The sequence below is a fragment of the Eptatretus burgeri genome, chromosome 7 (assembly GCF_056783735.1).
Source record: "Eptatretus burgeri isolate ZD-2024b chromosome 7, Ebu_testis_v1, whole genome shotgun sequence".
NCBI lineage: Eukaryota > Metazoa > Chordata > Myxini > Myxiniformes > Myxinidae > Eptatretus > Eptatretus burgeri.
In genome coordinates this window covers 112,047,139-112,063,138 of record NC_140967.1, presented here as the reverse complement: position 1 = coordinate 112,063,138, position 16,000 = coordinate 112,047,139, and the positions used below count along the sequence as shown (strand labels likewise).

The following is a 16,000-nucleotide window of genomic DNA, read 5'->3' as shown; positions in this document are numbered from 1 at the left end:
AGTGTTTTGCTTTTCCAAGATGGCACCTGTACCATGTCACCTACCACGTCATAATTATCATTATAAATTCCTACAGGAGGAGGCACATCTGTGGTCAAAATTCTGTGTTAATTGAATCAACAGTTGCAAAGAAAAAAATTTTTCATTACTTATTGAATCAAGGATTGTGCTTGTGGAATTATGACGTCATAATGAAGAAGGTGATGACATCATCATTAACTCATCTTACACCCCATGGGGAGTACTTGACAATGAGCCATGTGTAAATTTTTTCCAGAGTGGTTTCAGAGAAATAGAGGTGCAAAGTTTTTGGGATTTTCCAATATGGTGCCTGGTACCACGTGACCTATGACGTCATAACTATGATGAAAAAAATATTCCACAGGAGGAGGCACACCTATTGGGAAAATTTTGTGTCAATCAGACAAACGGTTTCTGAGAAAATGAATTTTTGAAAATGCAGACACGTACATACGCACGTATCGCACACGGTCGCTTAACCACACTTTTTGCTTTGCGAGCGCAGGGTAATAACTCTGTCAGCTCAGCAAATATTAAATAACTCCGTCAGCTGCTGGGAACAGGTGCCTCATTGTTCGAGGGAAACGAAATAACTTTGTTGGCTTCTGGTAACAGGCACCTTGTTGTCTGGCTGAAGGAGGGCCGTGAACTCTGTATGCTCTGAGAAACCCTTTGTTACATCATAAATGGAACTCATGTTTAGAGTAATGAGCCCATGTTTCCCTCTGCCTCCAACCTATTTCTCGTTGTAAAATTATTTACAGTCTTCTCTCATTGGGTGACTTCTCAATGATCACTGCAAAAGACCTTGAGTGTACTTCTCTCCTCCCGCCAAAACTGGTCAAGATGCAGTGTTCCTTATCTTATGTCTGTCAGCCTCTCAGTAATTTACTGTTGCAAGATGTCCCACCATTTCACCCCACCCCTCCTCATTTGGGTACAAAAAGGCTCTATTGCATGCATGAGATCAGAAAGGACGACTCATAGATTATTCCTTGTACCTTGTTTTAATTAAATCTCCTTTCTCCATGCACATGATAGCGAATGCTTCAAACTCTTTGTGAAGGACTGAATTCTTCTACACTGCTTAATTGGGACTTTTCCATCAGCACTTACATAATGTCTGCACAACTTGACATCACGTCACAAAACGATTCAGTCACATGTACTCCACTCCAAGCACTGCATGCTGATCTCATGTTCAGGGTAGAGCATTTTCGATCCCGAGTACCGGTATCTTTTTAAAGACCTCACAGGACACCCTATGTTGTGCGCCAATGGCCATTTTGATTAGATTATATTTCCTGTATTGTGTGTTTTTGTGATGTCGGATCAAGAGTGTGCTTCATTTATTCATTTATTTGCCCGTTTTCATGTCTTACTATCTTTTGTCCCGGGATTCTACATTTAATTTGTCGTCCTGTGCCTTCTTATAATAAACTATTCCGTAACAGCACGTTTCATGTGGTGACCCGTCATTGCAGATGTTGCACACGAGAAACCATTTTGGCGCAGCTTTAATGGTAAATCCCTGGGGGGGGGTGATAATTGGTAACATTCTCTTGAAGAGGCTGGCGGAATGAACAATTCTCACCAGAGGGGGCTTACCAGATTATTTATATTTGCACAATTTTCTCGATTTTCCATTTTGCAGGAGTTTCAAGGAGTTGGATAATTTTTTTTAGGACCTTCCAGAACTGAAAAATGCTTTTTCATTTTTCCAGAAATTTCAAGGAGTTTCAAGGACTGTGTGAACCTGAATACAAATCCTATCCAATTATATTTACTCGATTTTGGATAAAATTCCTCCATTGCTAATCAACTGAAGAAAGACAAATCAGGAATATAGTTTGACTTTCAGAAAACAATGACAATACATCAAGTCAGATAACCTTTATTACCATGCATTGCACTTGTTCACGAAAAGTAAACAAAGCCAACAATATCAATTTGAAAGCAAAGATTGTAGGTTTGCTCACAAGATAAATATTAAAACAGCATTAATACGATTCTTACCAAACAATACATTACTCATTTAAAAAATTCTCAGCAAAGCAAAAGCTCACACAGATTTGCTTACAACCAACATGGCAGTGAGTTGAAAAGTATCAGTTACTGCAGATTCCATTTGATTGGGTCAGGCATTTAAATCATACTTGCTATATCCTCTGCACACCAGTTTCTCCATCAATATTGGCTTCCTCATATCAAAAAGGTCTATTTTGGTTGACCTGTCCAGGTAATTATATTTTGGAGATACTTCTTGAACTGAAAGTGCCCTGGTCCATCAATGATGTATGCAGTTTTGTATTATCAGTTTAATGGTTTAAAGCTTCCCCCCCCCCCCACCACCCAAATAAATCCTAAGTCCAAAACCACCAGCCCATGAAACAATCAGCTTCGTCAGAGGAGTGCAAAGGATGAAAACTGCTTGGAAATTTCCCTCAAATTTTGCACATGTGCTTGAGATACCCAGGGTCAGGTCACGGGTACAAAATAAACCCCGACCCCTGCATGCACGAGGGTGGAGACTTATAATTTTCACCTGTATACGTCACATAGTGCAAGTAGCTTACATAGTGCAAGTAGCTAACAGCCACTGACCCCTGCCAAAGGGAGGGGGTATTGAGGATGAGGAAATGACAACCCTTCTGGTTTGGAGATCAGCGCATGTGGATGACTGATCGGCGCTCTCTCCTACCAGTTCTTCAAAGTTGCCCAAACCATTTATGTTGTGTTTTACCGTTTCGTTTTTATTCCTGTTTTGCATCAATTTTTCTGTCCCAAACCGTATCCTGCTGTGTTGAAACGTTTTATTTGTTTCCCTGAGTTAAGTTGGGCCTACCTGCGATAGTCGAATGGACTTCCCTCCATTTTTTGCCTCGTTTTCGCTCCTTTTATTCCAGTTATTGTTACTTATGATCCCTCAGCTCAATCCATTTCCCCTCCTCCCTCAAAAATTCAAACAAAATACAGTCTCTCTCCTTCTTCACTCGGAAAAAAAAAACCAACAACAACATCGGAGAAAAAACATCCAAACTCCAATCGCAGTGCTCGGTTTCTCATTTTCCTATCCCTTCTTCGCAATATACCCAACTGAATAAAATATTTCTCTTCCTTAAAACCTCTTCACAACATGAAAAAAATATACCATCAGAGATGGGGAATCCCCCACCATTGAATGAAAAAGGTCATACATATTCCAGATAATGAGGGAGGTGAATTGGAAACAAGACACCATTTGGTCATCATCTCGAAAAAGTTCCCCAGGGGTGAGGAATGCAGTCGCCAAAAATAATTGAAATCAGATAAGCGGTTTTCCATTTATTACAAAAACATTTTTTTCAAGATGGCCGCCCCAGTCGGCCATCTTGGATCCGGCCATGCCCAAAATCAACAAGGTTCTTCCTTATCAGATGCTACATGTGTGACCCAAATTTCAAATCGATATGGCAAAGAGTTTATGAGTTATCGCACTCACAGCTATAAATGTTGACGCCCGGACGGACGGACGGATGGACGGACGGACGGACGGACAACTTGGGTGACAACAATATCCCCCTTCCGCCATGCGGCGGGGGATAAAAATATGTTTTTTCAAGATGGCCGCCCCAGTCGGCCATCTTGGATCCGGCCACGCTCAAAATAAATAGGGTTCTTCATTTTCAGGTGGTACATGTGTGACCCAAATTTCAAATCGATATGGCGAACAGTTTATGAGTTATCGCACTCACGGCTATAAATGTTGACGCCCGGATGGACAGACGGACGGATGGACAGCCGGACGACCTGGGTGACAACAATATCCTATCCCCCTTCCGCCACGCAGCGGGGGATAAAAAGGCTTCCGAAATGCATCTTAAAATGCCTTACTCTGCTTATTACTCCATCAGGGAAAACCCAATCATCTTTTTCATCATCAAAATCTCTTCATTTTCTTTTTGACAAGGCTTATTTCCCAAAACCTCTGCACTCCTCAAGGCTTCGTTCATCCAGCCTCCTCTTTCTCTGACAGCAAAATTTTCCTCCATGCCTTCAAGCATGCTCATCACCATCCCACCCAAGGAAGTCTGTCGCAGGTTATCTCGTCTCGGAATCCTGATGCATCAATTTTGCAAACGCTGTGTCCAAACGACAAAAATTTTCCCTCCACATCCATTCATGGTGCAAAGATTCATCCCATCTCATCTTCAGTTATCTTGCACATCCTCCCACTTTTGGTACTCTGAATCCTGTGGTGAGGCTGTTGCTTTAAACCAATGTGCATTCTCCTCCTGGAAGGTAAATCCAACTGAAGGAAACCTCAGATCATTCCACAAAGGCCGCAACAAGTGTGTGTCTACTCTCAGGAGAGCCAGAAAACAACATCTGTCCAATCTCAGAATGAACTTTCAAACTCATCTCCCTCCTCAAAAATATGGTGATGCCTTGTCAAGTCCATCTCTGATGTGTGCTCCCCTTCCATCCCTTCCCTCACTTCAAGTGGCACCACACCTGACTTCAGTCGTGAGAAGGCCAAAAACCTCAATTCTGTGTTTGTTTCAAAATCTTGTGTTGCTTGTCTCTGTCTGTCTCTGTCTCTGTGTCTGTCTGTCTGTCTGTCTGTCTGTCTGTCTGTCTGTCTGTCTGTCTGTCTCTCTCTCTCTCACCCCTCCCAGTTGTACCCAGCTGCAACTGGATTCTGTGTCTTTTGCACTCAAGAAGGAGGAAAAGTTTCTGGCAACCATCGATTCTGACTCTGCAACTGGACTGGTGGCATCAGTTCACATGTTTTAAAAACCTGCTCTGCTGCTCTTGCACTTCCTCTCTCTGCCCTTTTCACCCTGTCACTTACCATAGGTCGTCTTCGATCTGCTTAGAAATCAGCCAACATCATAGCATTACATTATATTAAAACTTGCAAAAACAGATCTCCTTAACTCCAGACCAATTAGCTTACCTCCAATCATCAGCAAGGTCATTGAATCCATCATCGCAGTGGATATAAAAACATTCCTTTTCTTCAACAGCCTCATCTCAGATGATCAATTCAGATTCAGACTTGGTCACTCTACCTTGGACATGCTGGTCTCCCAACAAATCTACTTTCCAAACAATGGACATCAATATCTCAAGCTTTTGATACAGTTTGGCATCCTACCTAACTCTCCAAACTGTCTGCCTATGGAATCCAAGGCCAGATTCACTCTTGGATAAATGACTTCCTCCCATCTCGTAGACAATGAGTGGCTCTCAATGGAACCCTTTCTTCTCGTCTCCCTGTCAAAGCTGGAATACCCTCAAGGCAGTATTCTAGGCCCCACACTATTCCTAATCTTCATCAATGATCTCACTGACTGTCTGGAAAATCCTCTTTAACTCTTTGCTGATGACTGCACTTTCTGCCAGGACATCCCTCATTCTTCTGAAAGACAGGCAGCAGCCTCTTCCCTCTGCTCAGACCTTGACACAATCAAAAACTGGTCAAACACCATCTCCCATCGACTTTCTCACCAACTCTCTTGAAGAGGTTGTCACTCAAACTCTTTGGTCTCACTCTTGGGTCTCACTATCAGCCATGATCTCTCTTGGGCAAGCCACATTTCAAAGTTGACCTCCCAAAACCAGATGCCGACTGGGCATGCTCTGTTATGCAAAGTCCTTCCTTGGCACATCTGAGCTCCCACCCACTGACAAGGCTTTCATCTGCAGCTTGATGGAGTACTGCTCTCCTCTGCCTCACATCTTGCTCAGCTTGATGCATGGAAACAAAGGCCTTCAAGATGATTGGAATCACTCACGATGATGCTGAGTCTATTGGCCTATCATTTCGCCATCGACGACAGGTTGGTAGTTTCTCTCTCTTCTTCCGGCTCATTTCTGGTCTTGCACCATCGAAACGCTGTGCTTTATCCCCTCTCAGGTATCTGCAGGATGCATCTGGTCCACCAGCAACCCCCTCCTCATGAAACTGCATAAATCCAGAATCATTGCTCACCTCCACTCATTTATTCTTCTTTTTTCCTCACCTGTGGAACCACCTTCCTGCTCTCTCCAATCTATTCTTCCCTCCAGGTCTTCAAGATAGCTGTTCACCACCATCTCAAATCATTCTTCATCTAAAACCATGATCTTTTCTCTCCCCATTAAATCACCCCCACCCTCCCAAAATTTTGCTTACAGTGGCCTTCAAAAGAGTTCACCCCTCCCACTAATGTCACATTTAAATGACTTACGAATTAACTAGAAACAAGTTTTCCAAATGAACTTTTTTTATTCATAACTGATGAGATCAAATGAAACAGTTACACTTGAAGGAGGTTACCTGTCAGGAATACATGTATAAGCAAAATAAACATAAAAAAAAGCAAAAATAAATCTGAAAACCAACTCCGTGGGAGTACCTCCAGTGCAGCTGCCCTTCGCAGGGCAGCTCACCGGGTGACAGGATTGGGGAAAAGCCTTTGGGACTCCCAATCTTTGATGATAGGAGGGAAACCACAGGGTAAACTTCCAGGGTCACATTGCGGAAGCATGCGTCAGGGTGGTGGTGAGGTGTCGTCCACCAGACGGCGGTCTCCTTGGCTTAACCAGGGATGGTCCCTTCGGGTGGGTGCCTGGAATCTCCTTTCCCTAAGAAAGGATGAGCACCTGAGCTCAAGCGTTTGGACATCAGTATTGCAGCACTCTCTGAGGTTCGGAGACTAGATTGCGGCGAGATCATGGTGGGTGGTTACACCTCCTATTTGTCTGGTCACTCTGATGGTTACCATGCCCAAGGAGTTGCTGTAGCTGTGTCCAATAAGCTGACTCCAATGATAATTGAGGTAACACCGGTCAATGAGCGTATTATAAGACTAAGGATTCGTCACTCCTTGGGTGTCATTCCCATGGTCTCTGTATATACTCCGACTGAGGCGAGTGATCCCACCGTGAAAGACGCATGCTATGCCACACTCGAGTCTGTGGTTGATCACTGCCCCAGATGAGATACTCTTCTCGTCTTGGGAGATTTTAATGCATCGACTTGACCTTACATGGATGTTTATGAGATATGTGTTGGTCCCCATGGGTCTGGAACTGTGAACCAGAATAGCACTAAGTTCCTTGACTTTGCAAGAAGTCATGGACTTAGGGTGGCTGGTTCATGGTTTCAGCGCCCGCAGGCTCATCACTGAACTTGGTATTCCAATGCTGGCAGTGTGGCAAAGGAGATTGACCATATGCTTATTGATGGTTGCTGGAGGATGATCCAGAACTGCAGGGTCTACCGGAGTGCTCAGTTCTTCAATACTGACCACAGGCTTGTTGTAGCAACTCTGAAGTTGCAGATTAAATCCAGGAGAATGGTATCACCCCAGCCTCGGCTGGATGTTGGCAAGCTCAAGGATGATGGGGTAGCTGAGAAGTTTGCGAACAGGCTGAGTGGAGATTTGGGGGGGTCTGGGTGCTTTGGGGGATCCTGAAGAGTTGTGGAGTTGACCCTCCAATCAACTGTGGTTCACCTTCATTTGTGGAAACACATGCTGTGGTGAACCGGTTGAATGGGGTGAAGCTCCTGGGATCTATAGCATCCATGCCGAACTTCTCAAGGCTGGTGGAAATGCTGTACTCGTGTTGTTGCATGCAGTTCTTTGCTCTTGAAGAAACACAGGCATCATCCCAATGGACTGTAGGAGGGGCCTTGTTGTCCCTTTCTGGAAAGGGTGATCACCAAGACTGCAAGAACTTCCGAGGGGTGACGCTGCTCTCAGTGCTGGGCAAGGTCTTTGCTCTGATAAGTGTTGATCGGATTTGCCATCATCTGCTTGAGTACAAGCGTCCAGAGCAGTCAGGCTTTACACCAAAGAGTTCAAGGATTGACGGTATCCTTGCTCTTCAGGTCCTCACCGAACGCAGACGAGAGTTTCGGCAGGGGCTGCTTGCAGTTGTTACTGGAGTTCGTCAGTGGTGTGAACTGGCCCCCACACTTTTCAGCACTTGTATGGACTGGATTCTGGGGAGGATTTCAGAGAGATCAAGTTGCAGTGCATCGTTTGGGAATGTCAAGATCTCTGACCTTGATTTCTCAGATGATGCAGTCATCTTTGTGGAGAATCTAGATATCCTTTTGGGGGCCCTCGAGGTACTGAATGAGGAGTCAGAGCCGCTGGGAGTATGGGTTTCCTGGGTCAAAACTGAGATCTAGGCTTTCACTGACATATTGGATACTGCTATCCTGTCTGTACCTGTTTGTGGCAAGGATGTTGAGGTCAGGGAGAGACTCACTTACCTTGGCAGTGATATTAATGTCTCTGCTGGCTGTGAGCCAGAGGTCAACAGACATCTAGGTCGGGCCTGCGGAGTCATGGATTCACTGGATCATGGGGTGTGGTGCTGCCGATACCTGTGCGGGAGGACGAAAGTCCGAGTTTTCAGGTCCTTATTGCTTCTCGTCTTGCTCTATGGATGTGAGACTTGGACTCTGACCAGGGATCTGTGACAGAGACTTAGTTCCTTTGGTACCAGGTCTCTTCTGAGAATCCTTGGCTATCGCTGGTTGGGCTTTGTGTTCAATGAGCGGCTGCTGAGAGAGACTGAAATTAGATTTGTTGCCTGCATAGTCCGTGAGCGTCAGCTGCGGCTGTATGGTCATTTGGCTCGTTTTCCTGGCACTGATCCTGCTCACCAGATTCTCTCAGTGATGGAGCCTCGTGAGTTGAGGAGGCCAATGGGCCAACCACATGCCTCGTGGTTGCAGCAGGTTGATCAGCATCTCAAGGAGATGGGGATGGGCCAGCCATCTGCCTGGGGGATGGCCAGAGGGAGGCCCTTGAGTACCAATGGAAAGTGGACGCCGCGACGCGCTGCACTGGCGCATGCTCCCATACCTGACCTGACCTAACACTTCTAAAAAATGTGCACGAATGAAAATTCAATGGTTGTAAAAGTATTCATCCCCTTCGGGCAGTACTTGGTGGAAGCACCTTCTGCAGCAATGACTGCTATGAATGTTTGTGGGTCAGTCTCCACCAGCTTTGCACAGTGAGATGGCGAAATATGTACCCATTTTCACGTGAAAATTGCTCTAGTTCTGCCAAGTTTGTTGGGAATCGTCGATGGACTGCAATCTTCAAGTCTCACCATTAATGTTCAATTGGGTTAAAGTCAGGACATTTATTTTCTTCTTTTTCAGCCACTCCAATGTGGCTTTAGCTTTGTGCTTCAGATCATTGTCCTGCTGAAATGTGAATCTCCTACCCAGTTTCAGATTCATGGCTGACTCAAGCAGGTTTTCATCAAGGATTCTTCTGTACTTTGCACCATCCATTGTCCCTTCTATCCTGACAAGCTTGCCAGCCCCTGCAGATAAAAAATCAGCCCCATAATATGATGCTGCCACCACCATGCTTGGCAGTGGGGATGGTACTTACTGGGTGATGTGCAATGTTAGGCTTGTGCCAGATGTAACTTTGAATTTCGATCAAAAAGTTCAATTTTTGTCTCGTCCAACCACAATACTTTCCTCCACTTGCCTGCAGTATCATTAAGATGCTTTTCACAAACTCCTTATGTGCTTTTAGATGTCTTTTTCAATAATGGCTTTGTCTTGCTTTTCAATAATGGCTTTTCAATCTTGCCACCTGTCCAGAGAGGCCAGCTTTGTGAAAGGAATGGGATATTGTTGATTGATGAACACTGACTCCCATCTCAGACAAAGACCCTTGTATATCTTTCAAAGTCATTGTTGGATTTACAGTGACATCCCAAACCAGTTACCTATTTGCCCGGTTGCTGAGTTTGGATGGGGGATCTGATCTGGGTAGAGTCTGGGTAGTATGATACATCTTCCACTTCTTAGTGATGGATTTCACCATACTCAAAGGGATAATGAGCGACTTTGAAATATTCTTATAACCCTCTCCTGAACGGTGCTTCTCCACCACTTCATATCTGACTTCTTTGGAAAGCTTCTTTGTCTTCATGTTTGCCTTGTTGGTTGACCAAGTGAGTTGGACCTTTAAATTCCTTTGATAAGTGGGGGAGCTTAATAGTCTTAATTAAACCACTAAACTACATACAAGTGAAACCTATTACACTTATTTTGTAACCTTTCAAACAAATAATTTGCTCCTGAATTGAATTAGGGTTAAATATGCAAAGGGTTTGAAAACTTATACAACTGAGAATCATCTGATTTTCTTTGTTAATCAAACTTGTTCAAAAACTACTCCAAAAGTGATAAAGCTAAAACATACAGAGAAAATATGAAGAATCAAAAAACAAGTTTGATTTGAAAGCATCATGAAATAAGTTCAGGTGGCATCTAACAAAACAACAAAAAAAATTAAGGTGGGGTGTATATCCATATTTGTCGAGCTTTGTTGATGTCTTAAAAACGATTACTTGTGTCTAAAACTACATGCTCGAGAAATATTAATTGCCAGTGAAAATTTTCATATGAAAAGACAGCAATTCTCTGTTTGTGTTTGTCAATAAAAACATGCATAGACTTCTGCTTTCCTCTCCTATGGTAGTCAAACAGTGTTCAACATCCCCTCTAAAATTAATGTTGGGGAGGTGCGTGCTCTCTGCCATAGCCGACTGTTGTGCAATTAATTCACAGACACCATATTCTGTTCGGGTTTAGGAGTGTGTTAAATATCACATTCATAGAAACAATTGCACTAATATCAAGACTTGCATTGGCACCAAATGATAGGAGCTTTCCACTCACTCAAGAGGATGGAACTTCCAATGAGGCTTGCCTCGTGTTTGCACATCAACAAGGCACAAGGTTAATCCTTGGAGTAAAAATGGTTGTTGTAACCCTACGCACTCCAAGGATTGACCTTGTGCCTTGTTGTGGGCAATGTCTTTGAGGGGGAATAAAGTCTTGTTTCCAGCTAGGAGACAAACAAAAAACATTTTCTCACCAGAAATATTAAGATTAAAAAAAATGTTTTTTCAGATATAATCAGAACAGATATTATTAAAGATCCCACAGGTGCAATTTCCTCTACTGTGGAGTTTCTCTTTTTCTATTTTTGACTGCACCCTTGAGACCATTTCCGCAGGGACACCTCGACATGGAGAGATTTTAAGAAGGGAGGGTGGGGCTGTGCAGATTATGGGTGCTTACACGATCACAGGTCCATGGCCTGGGCCAACCATCACATATTTTGCACGCACTTATTTGTATTAGATGGATTTGGTGTCTGGATTCTCTCTCTTTGTGTTTGTGTTTATTTGTCTGTGGTTCCCCTGCAAAATGTTTATGTTTGTATGTAAGTGGTGTATAAGTAGACATGCATATGTGCATTGTTTCCCCATTTTCAGAATTTCAAAATAAATAAAAATTAGCAACAAACATTGCAACAAAAGTGGGCCTGGAACCCACAGCTTGTGAGAACAAGAATAAAACCACAGCAGGAATAGGCTGTAGCATACTGGTTCAAACGCTTGAAAAACCTTTACAAACATGGGGAACATTTGTAGTGTTTTACCGACAAATCCCTTGGATAAATAAGGTCCCATACACCAAATATGTGACTTTTGACACACTCCCACCACCTAAGACGCTTCCATAAAAAATACCGTAAAAAATACACGACTCCATGAATGAGAATGGCAGCTTGTTAATTTTGATAATTTTCCATTGTGAAAGGTTGTTTTTTTTGCTTAAATCTGTGGCATTCGACAGCTCAGTCAATGATTTTGTATTTCCCCTTTACCTCTCTCCAAATTTTACAAACTTAAAAATGAACTTCCTACTGTATTTTCAAAAATGCCCACTCGAGGTCTCCAATCAATTATTTAAATAACAACTCTGCCATTTTTCGATAAATTCAAGCGAAAGCAAGATCATTCTTAATGGACATGGGCAAATAAATCAAAGATGGCTACACACATCCCAACCATGGTACTCTGGGAAAATCTGAATGCACCAAGAAAAAGTGAAAAGCAGAAATGTGAGGAAATGAAAAAGGTGAAGGACAACTTTATGCAGGCAAAGCTATTCGGTCCACGCTGCCAACTTGCTGCTTGCAATCTCGAAAAAATGTGTTCTTTGAATTTTAACGGTACTGGTACATTCTCCAATAATTTGGTCACAGGAAGTGCAATTTCCTTCATTTATTGCAACAGAAAGATAATAAAGGAGGATAAAAACAGATGTCTTGTATGTTCAATTTTTCCTGAATGTAGGGAGTGATAAAATTTATTTGGTTGGCTGGTCATAACTTTACCTGAAATTTGGGGGTGATTGAATAATTACAACTTACAGTGTACAATCTTTCCCTTTTATGAACTTGCTGTAGTTTCCACTGAAAATACATTTTCTCCACATACTTCCCAGTCAAAAGTCACAGTTAACTTTGACAAAATTCAGGATGGCCACATGAGAGATCACTGTTCCAGATAAATTTAATTTTGTGTTTTGTGAAGAAAGGAAAATTCTGTACCTTCATTGAGCTTGGTTAAACTATCGCTAAATATATGCAAATTACTTTTTCACCTCAAAGATCGAAGGTGTCGCGGTCAGTCAGAAAGTACTGTTAAAGAGAACTCTTGATAAAGGCATTGTGGCATTGTTTAGCACAAGCGACTTGTAAGGGCACATCAAATGCAACATCACTCAGTTAGGAACATTCAAATTCATTTTGTTGGGAAAACGAGAGTGTAATAAATTAAATTTGATTCTGTGTGCATATTTGTAATATAATTTGACATAATGTGGGCTTTTGGTGTTCCTGATCATTCATATTCAGGTTCTGTTGATTTCAAATGGTGGTGGCTGAAACAAAATCATTTTCTACCTTTTTCCCATCCTGGAAATGGCCTGGAATTTTAGATAGGAAAGATGTACAAGAACCTTTGGACTATATCCAGCAGTCTGCTTGACTAGTCCATTGTGCGTAATCAGCTTTTACTTGATTGAGAGAAAGGACCACTTTGAGTGGCACTCACACTTATCAAACTTTCCTCTCTAGGCTTGTACCTCACCCTCTTCTCGCTCCTCTGTGGATGGGCATGGCAGTCTGTACCCTTTGGTATGCATGCCCTCCCTCACTTTGCCAAGGCATGATAGGATGACATCCATGGCCAGGTCCAGTGTGACATCCGCCGCATTGGGATCTGAACCCAACCGGGGGTTCACCTCCACGAGGTCCAGGGCAGAGAGAGCTCCTAATAAACAAACAGAAATCACAGGTACCCATCATCAGTTCGCAACTCTCTGGTAGAGTAATAAACCATTTTCCATACCGAGCACTACTTAGAGGATTACACAACTGTTAGAAAGTAATGCAATTTAAAAACTATTTATTTTGTCCAACCACAAGAGGTCCATACCTTTCAGCTTCCATTATTAGAATAAAATACATACAGGAAAACGTGCATGGATAACAGCAGCAAAATAAAAGCAAGTCGAGACAAAAACGTAGCACAGCAATCATGGTATCTTCAAGTATTTCCCAGAACTGCTGTTGCAAGAATAAAAAGCAAAATCCAAACAAGGCAAGACAACTTGAAACTGCATCTGTAAGGGCCCTGTCACACCTTGACGTTTTAGCCACCATTTGGCAACGTATCAAAATGCATGTAAAACGCTGGCGTACGCTGAACTATTGATGTTTTTTTTCAGTTTTGGGCCTATTCATAACGAGATGGACGTCTGCAAAACGTATTAGTAACATACACAGAACGTTTCACCTTCTACTACTACTGATACGACTGACATGGACATCTGCTCACCATGGAGTCTGAAACACTGACGGGTTCCTCCTGTGAACCCCATTTTTACATACCAATTCCCCTAAACGCTGCCAATACGCCATTCTACGGTAGCTATAAGTTAGAAATACATTCAGTAAGTTCTGTGGTCGTTCGGAAAACGTCAATCAAATATGTCTACATACGTCAATATGCGTTGGAGATACGTTACACATAGGTTCAAAGCACGTTACTCATAGGTGAGAAATAAGTTTCGGGTACGCTAAACATTACCACGACGTGTTTCGACTTATGAGTAACTTACAAGTAACGTGTGTCGACGTGTGTCAACGATCACATAATGTGCCTACAACTTATGGCCAGTGTATGCGGAACGTGTGAGTCATACGCTGGCATACGTCAAAAAATTTTGAGCATGCTTAAAATTTGTCGATGAGCTCGGCATACTACGACGTATGCCAGCGTGCTTCAGCATGCTCTTAACATATACCAAACTTACCCATAATGTATTCGACGTACGCCAGCGTTTTAGACAAATTTGTCATACGTCGGCATACGCTGGCTAAAACTTCAAGGTGTGACAGGGCCTTAACTCTGGCAAAATCACATGCAGGTTGGGCAGAGGAATGTGACGGTGATTCATCGATTCTACATTGACCATGCTCGCATCACCTCTACCATTCTCCTGCCATGATCATACATACAGGGTGCTTTCAAAATCCTTTAAAAGCAACTGTATGCTTTAATAGGTTTGGGTATACACAGGATAGAAGTAAACTGTAAAGAGCATACAAATTCATAAAGTTTTGTTCATGTTAATTAGGGTAAAAGAAGGTATCCTATTGTTTCTGTACGGATTATTATCCCCCCCACACCCCCCCCGTTGGACTTAATCCAAAATGGGGCTTATGTATTTGGTCTCGATCGTCATGTCCGTACGTGCGTGCGTGCATCCGCAACCATATCTCGGACATGTATGGACCGATTTTATTCGTACTTGGCACAAAGACAATACAAGATGATATACACATGCACGTCTTTTTTTTAACATCAGATACAAGATGGCTGACTGGCAGCCATTGAAGTTGTGAAAAACCCGGTGTTGAACATGTCCTCAACCATTTCTCGGACATACATTTACCAATGTTGTTCAAACTCGGCACAGAGATAACAAATGATGATTTACACGTGAAAGTCTGGGTTTTTTTCGAGATCAGATCCAAGGTGGATGAGTGGTGGCTATTTTGTTACTTAAACGTGTCCCCTATGCAACCATTTCTCTGACATGCACGGTCTGATTTTGTTCAAACTTGGCACAAGCACAGTACACAATGGCATACACTTGCATTTAAATATATTTTGCAATCTGATCAAAGTTGGCCGACTGGGAGACTGGTCGCCATTCTCGGACATGCATTCACCGATGTTGTTTAAACTTGGCACACAGATAACAAATGATGGCTTACATATGCAAGCACATTTTTTTCTGAGATCAGATCCAAGATGGATGACTGACAGTCATTTTGTTACTAAAACGTGTCCTGACATGCACGATCCAATTTTGCTCAAACTTGGCACAAGCACAGTACACAATGGAATTCACTTGCACTTAACTTTATTTTGTGAGTTGCAAAGTAAAATATATTTGACAACGCCCGATATCCAAGCCGTTTGCAGTATTAACGTGTTTTCTAAATTATCGAGCCAAATTTCCCTCCCCCCCCACCCCCCCCACTCATCACACGCAGCTATTTAAAAAGAATAATGTTTGTGATCATATCCTTGAAATATCTTTCTAAATGTGACGTTGTTTTTTGATGAAAGCTACTCAAGGTTTCTCAGTTGTATACAGTCAGTACTATAGTCCATAATCAAACTGACTCCAACCTGCCGATTCCCAAAAAATTGCCGATATCGGCCAAGCACGTGTGTGTGTGTGTGTGTGTGTGTGTGTGTGTGTGTGTGTGTGTGTGTGTGTGTGTGTGTGTGTGTGTGTGTGTGTGTGTGTCGTTGCTTGGTATCTACATATGCGGGTTTCAGAATATGGAATGGAGTCCTCCTAGGGCAGGCTCAAAGCATCCACCTTCATTTCAATAAAGGGTCACGATTCATGGACCAAGCTGTGAAGTTTTCATTTCTCAAAGTTTTGTGCCGAGGGCTCCCTTCAGAATCATCGCTGAGCCCTGGAGAGCTTCCAAATGTACTTCGTTTGTTATAATAATTCTCAGGGATGGTTTTTAGCTCACCTGTAAAGTAGTTATGGGGACCTTATGGGATGGTGCATCGT

The 16,000-nt window shown here is 42.8% G+C and overlaps 1 protein-coding gene across 1 annotated transcript in view; it reads right to left on the bottom strand.

Annotated features, from left to right (window-relative positions):
• Positions 1–1,899: 1,899 nt before the first annotated feature.
• The window catches only part of ARG2 (arginase 2), a 173,602-nt gene continuing 159,501 nt past the window's right edge, over positions 1,900–16,000 (bottom strand). Inside the window, exon 8 of the mRNA XM_085890302.1 lies at positions 1,900–13,167. Coding sequence (XP_085746428.1) covers positions 12,968–13,167 — 200 coding nt within the window. The 3' untranslated portion in view covers positions 1,900–12,967. The remainder of the gene's footprint in view (positions 13,168–16,000) is intronic.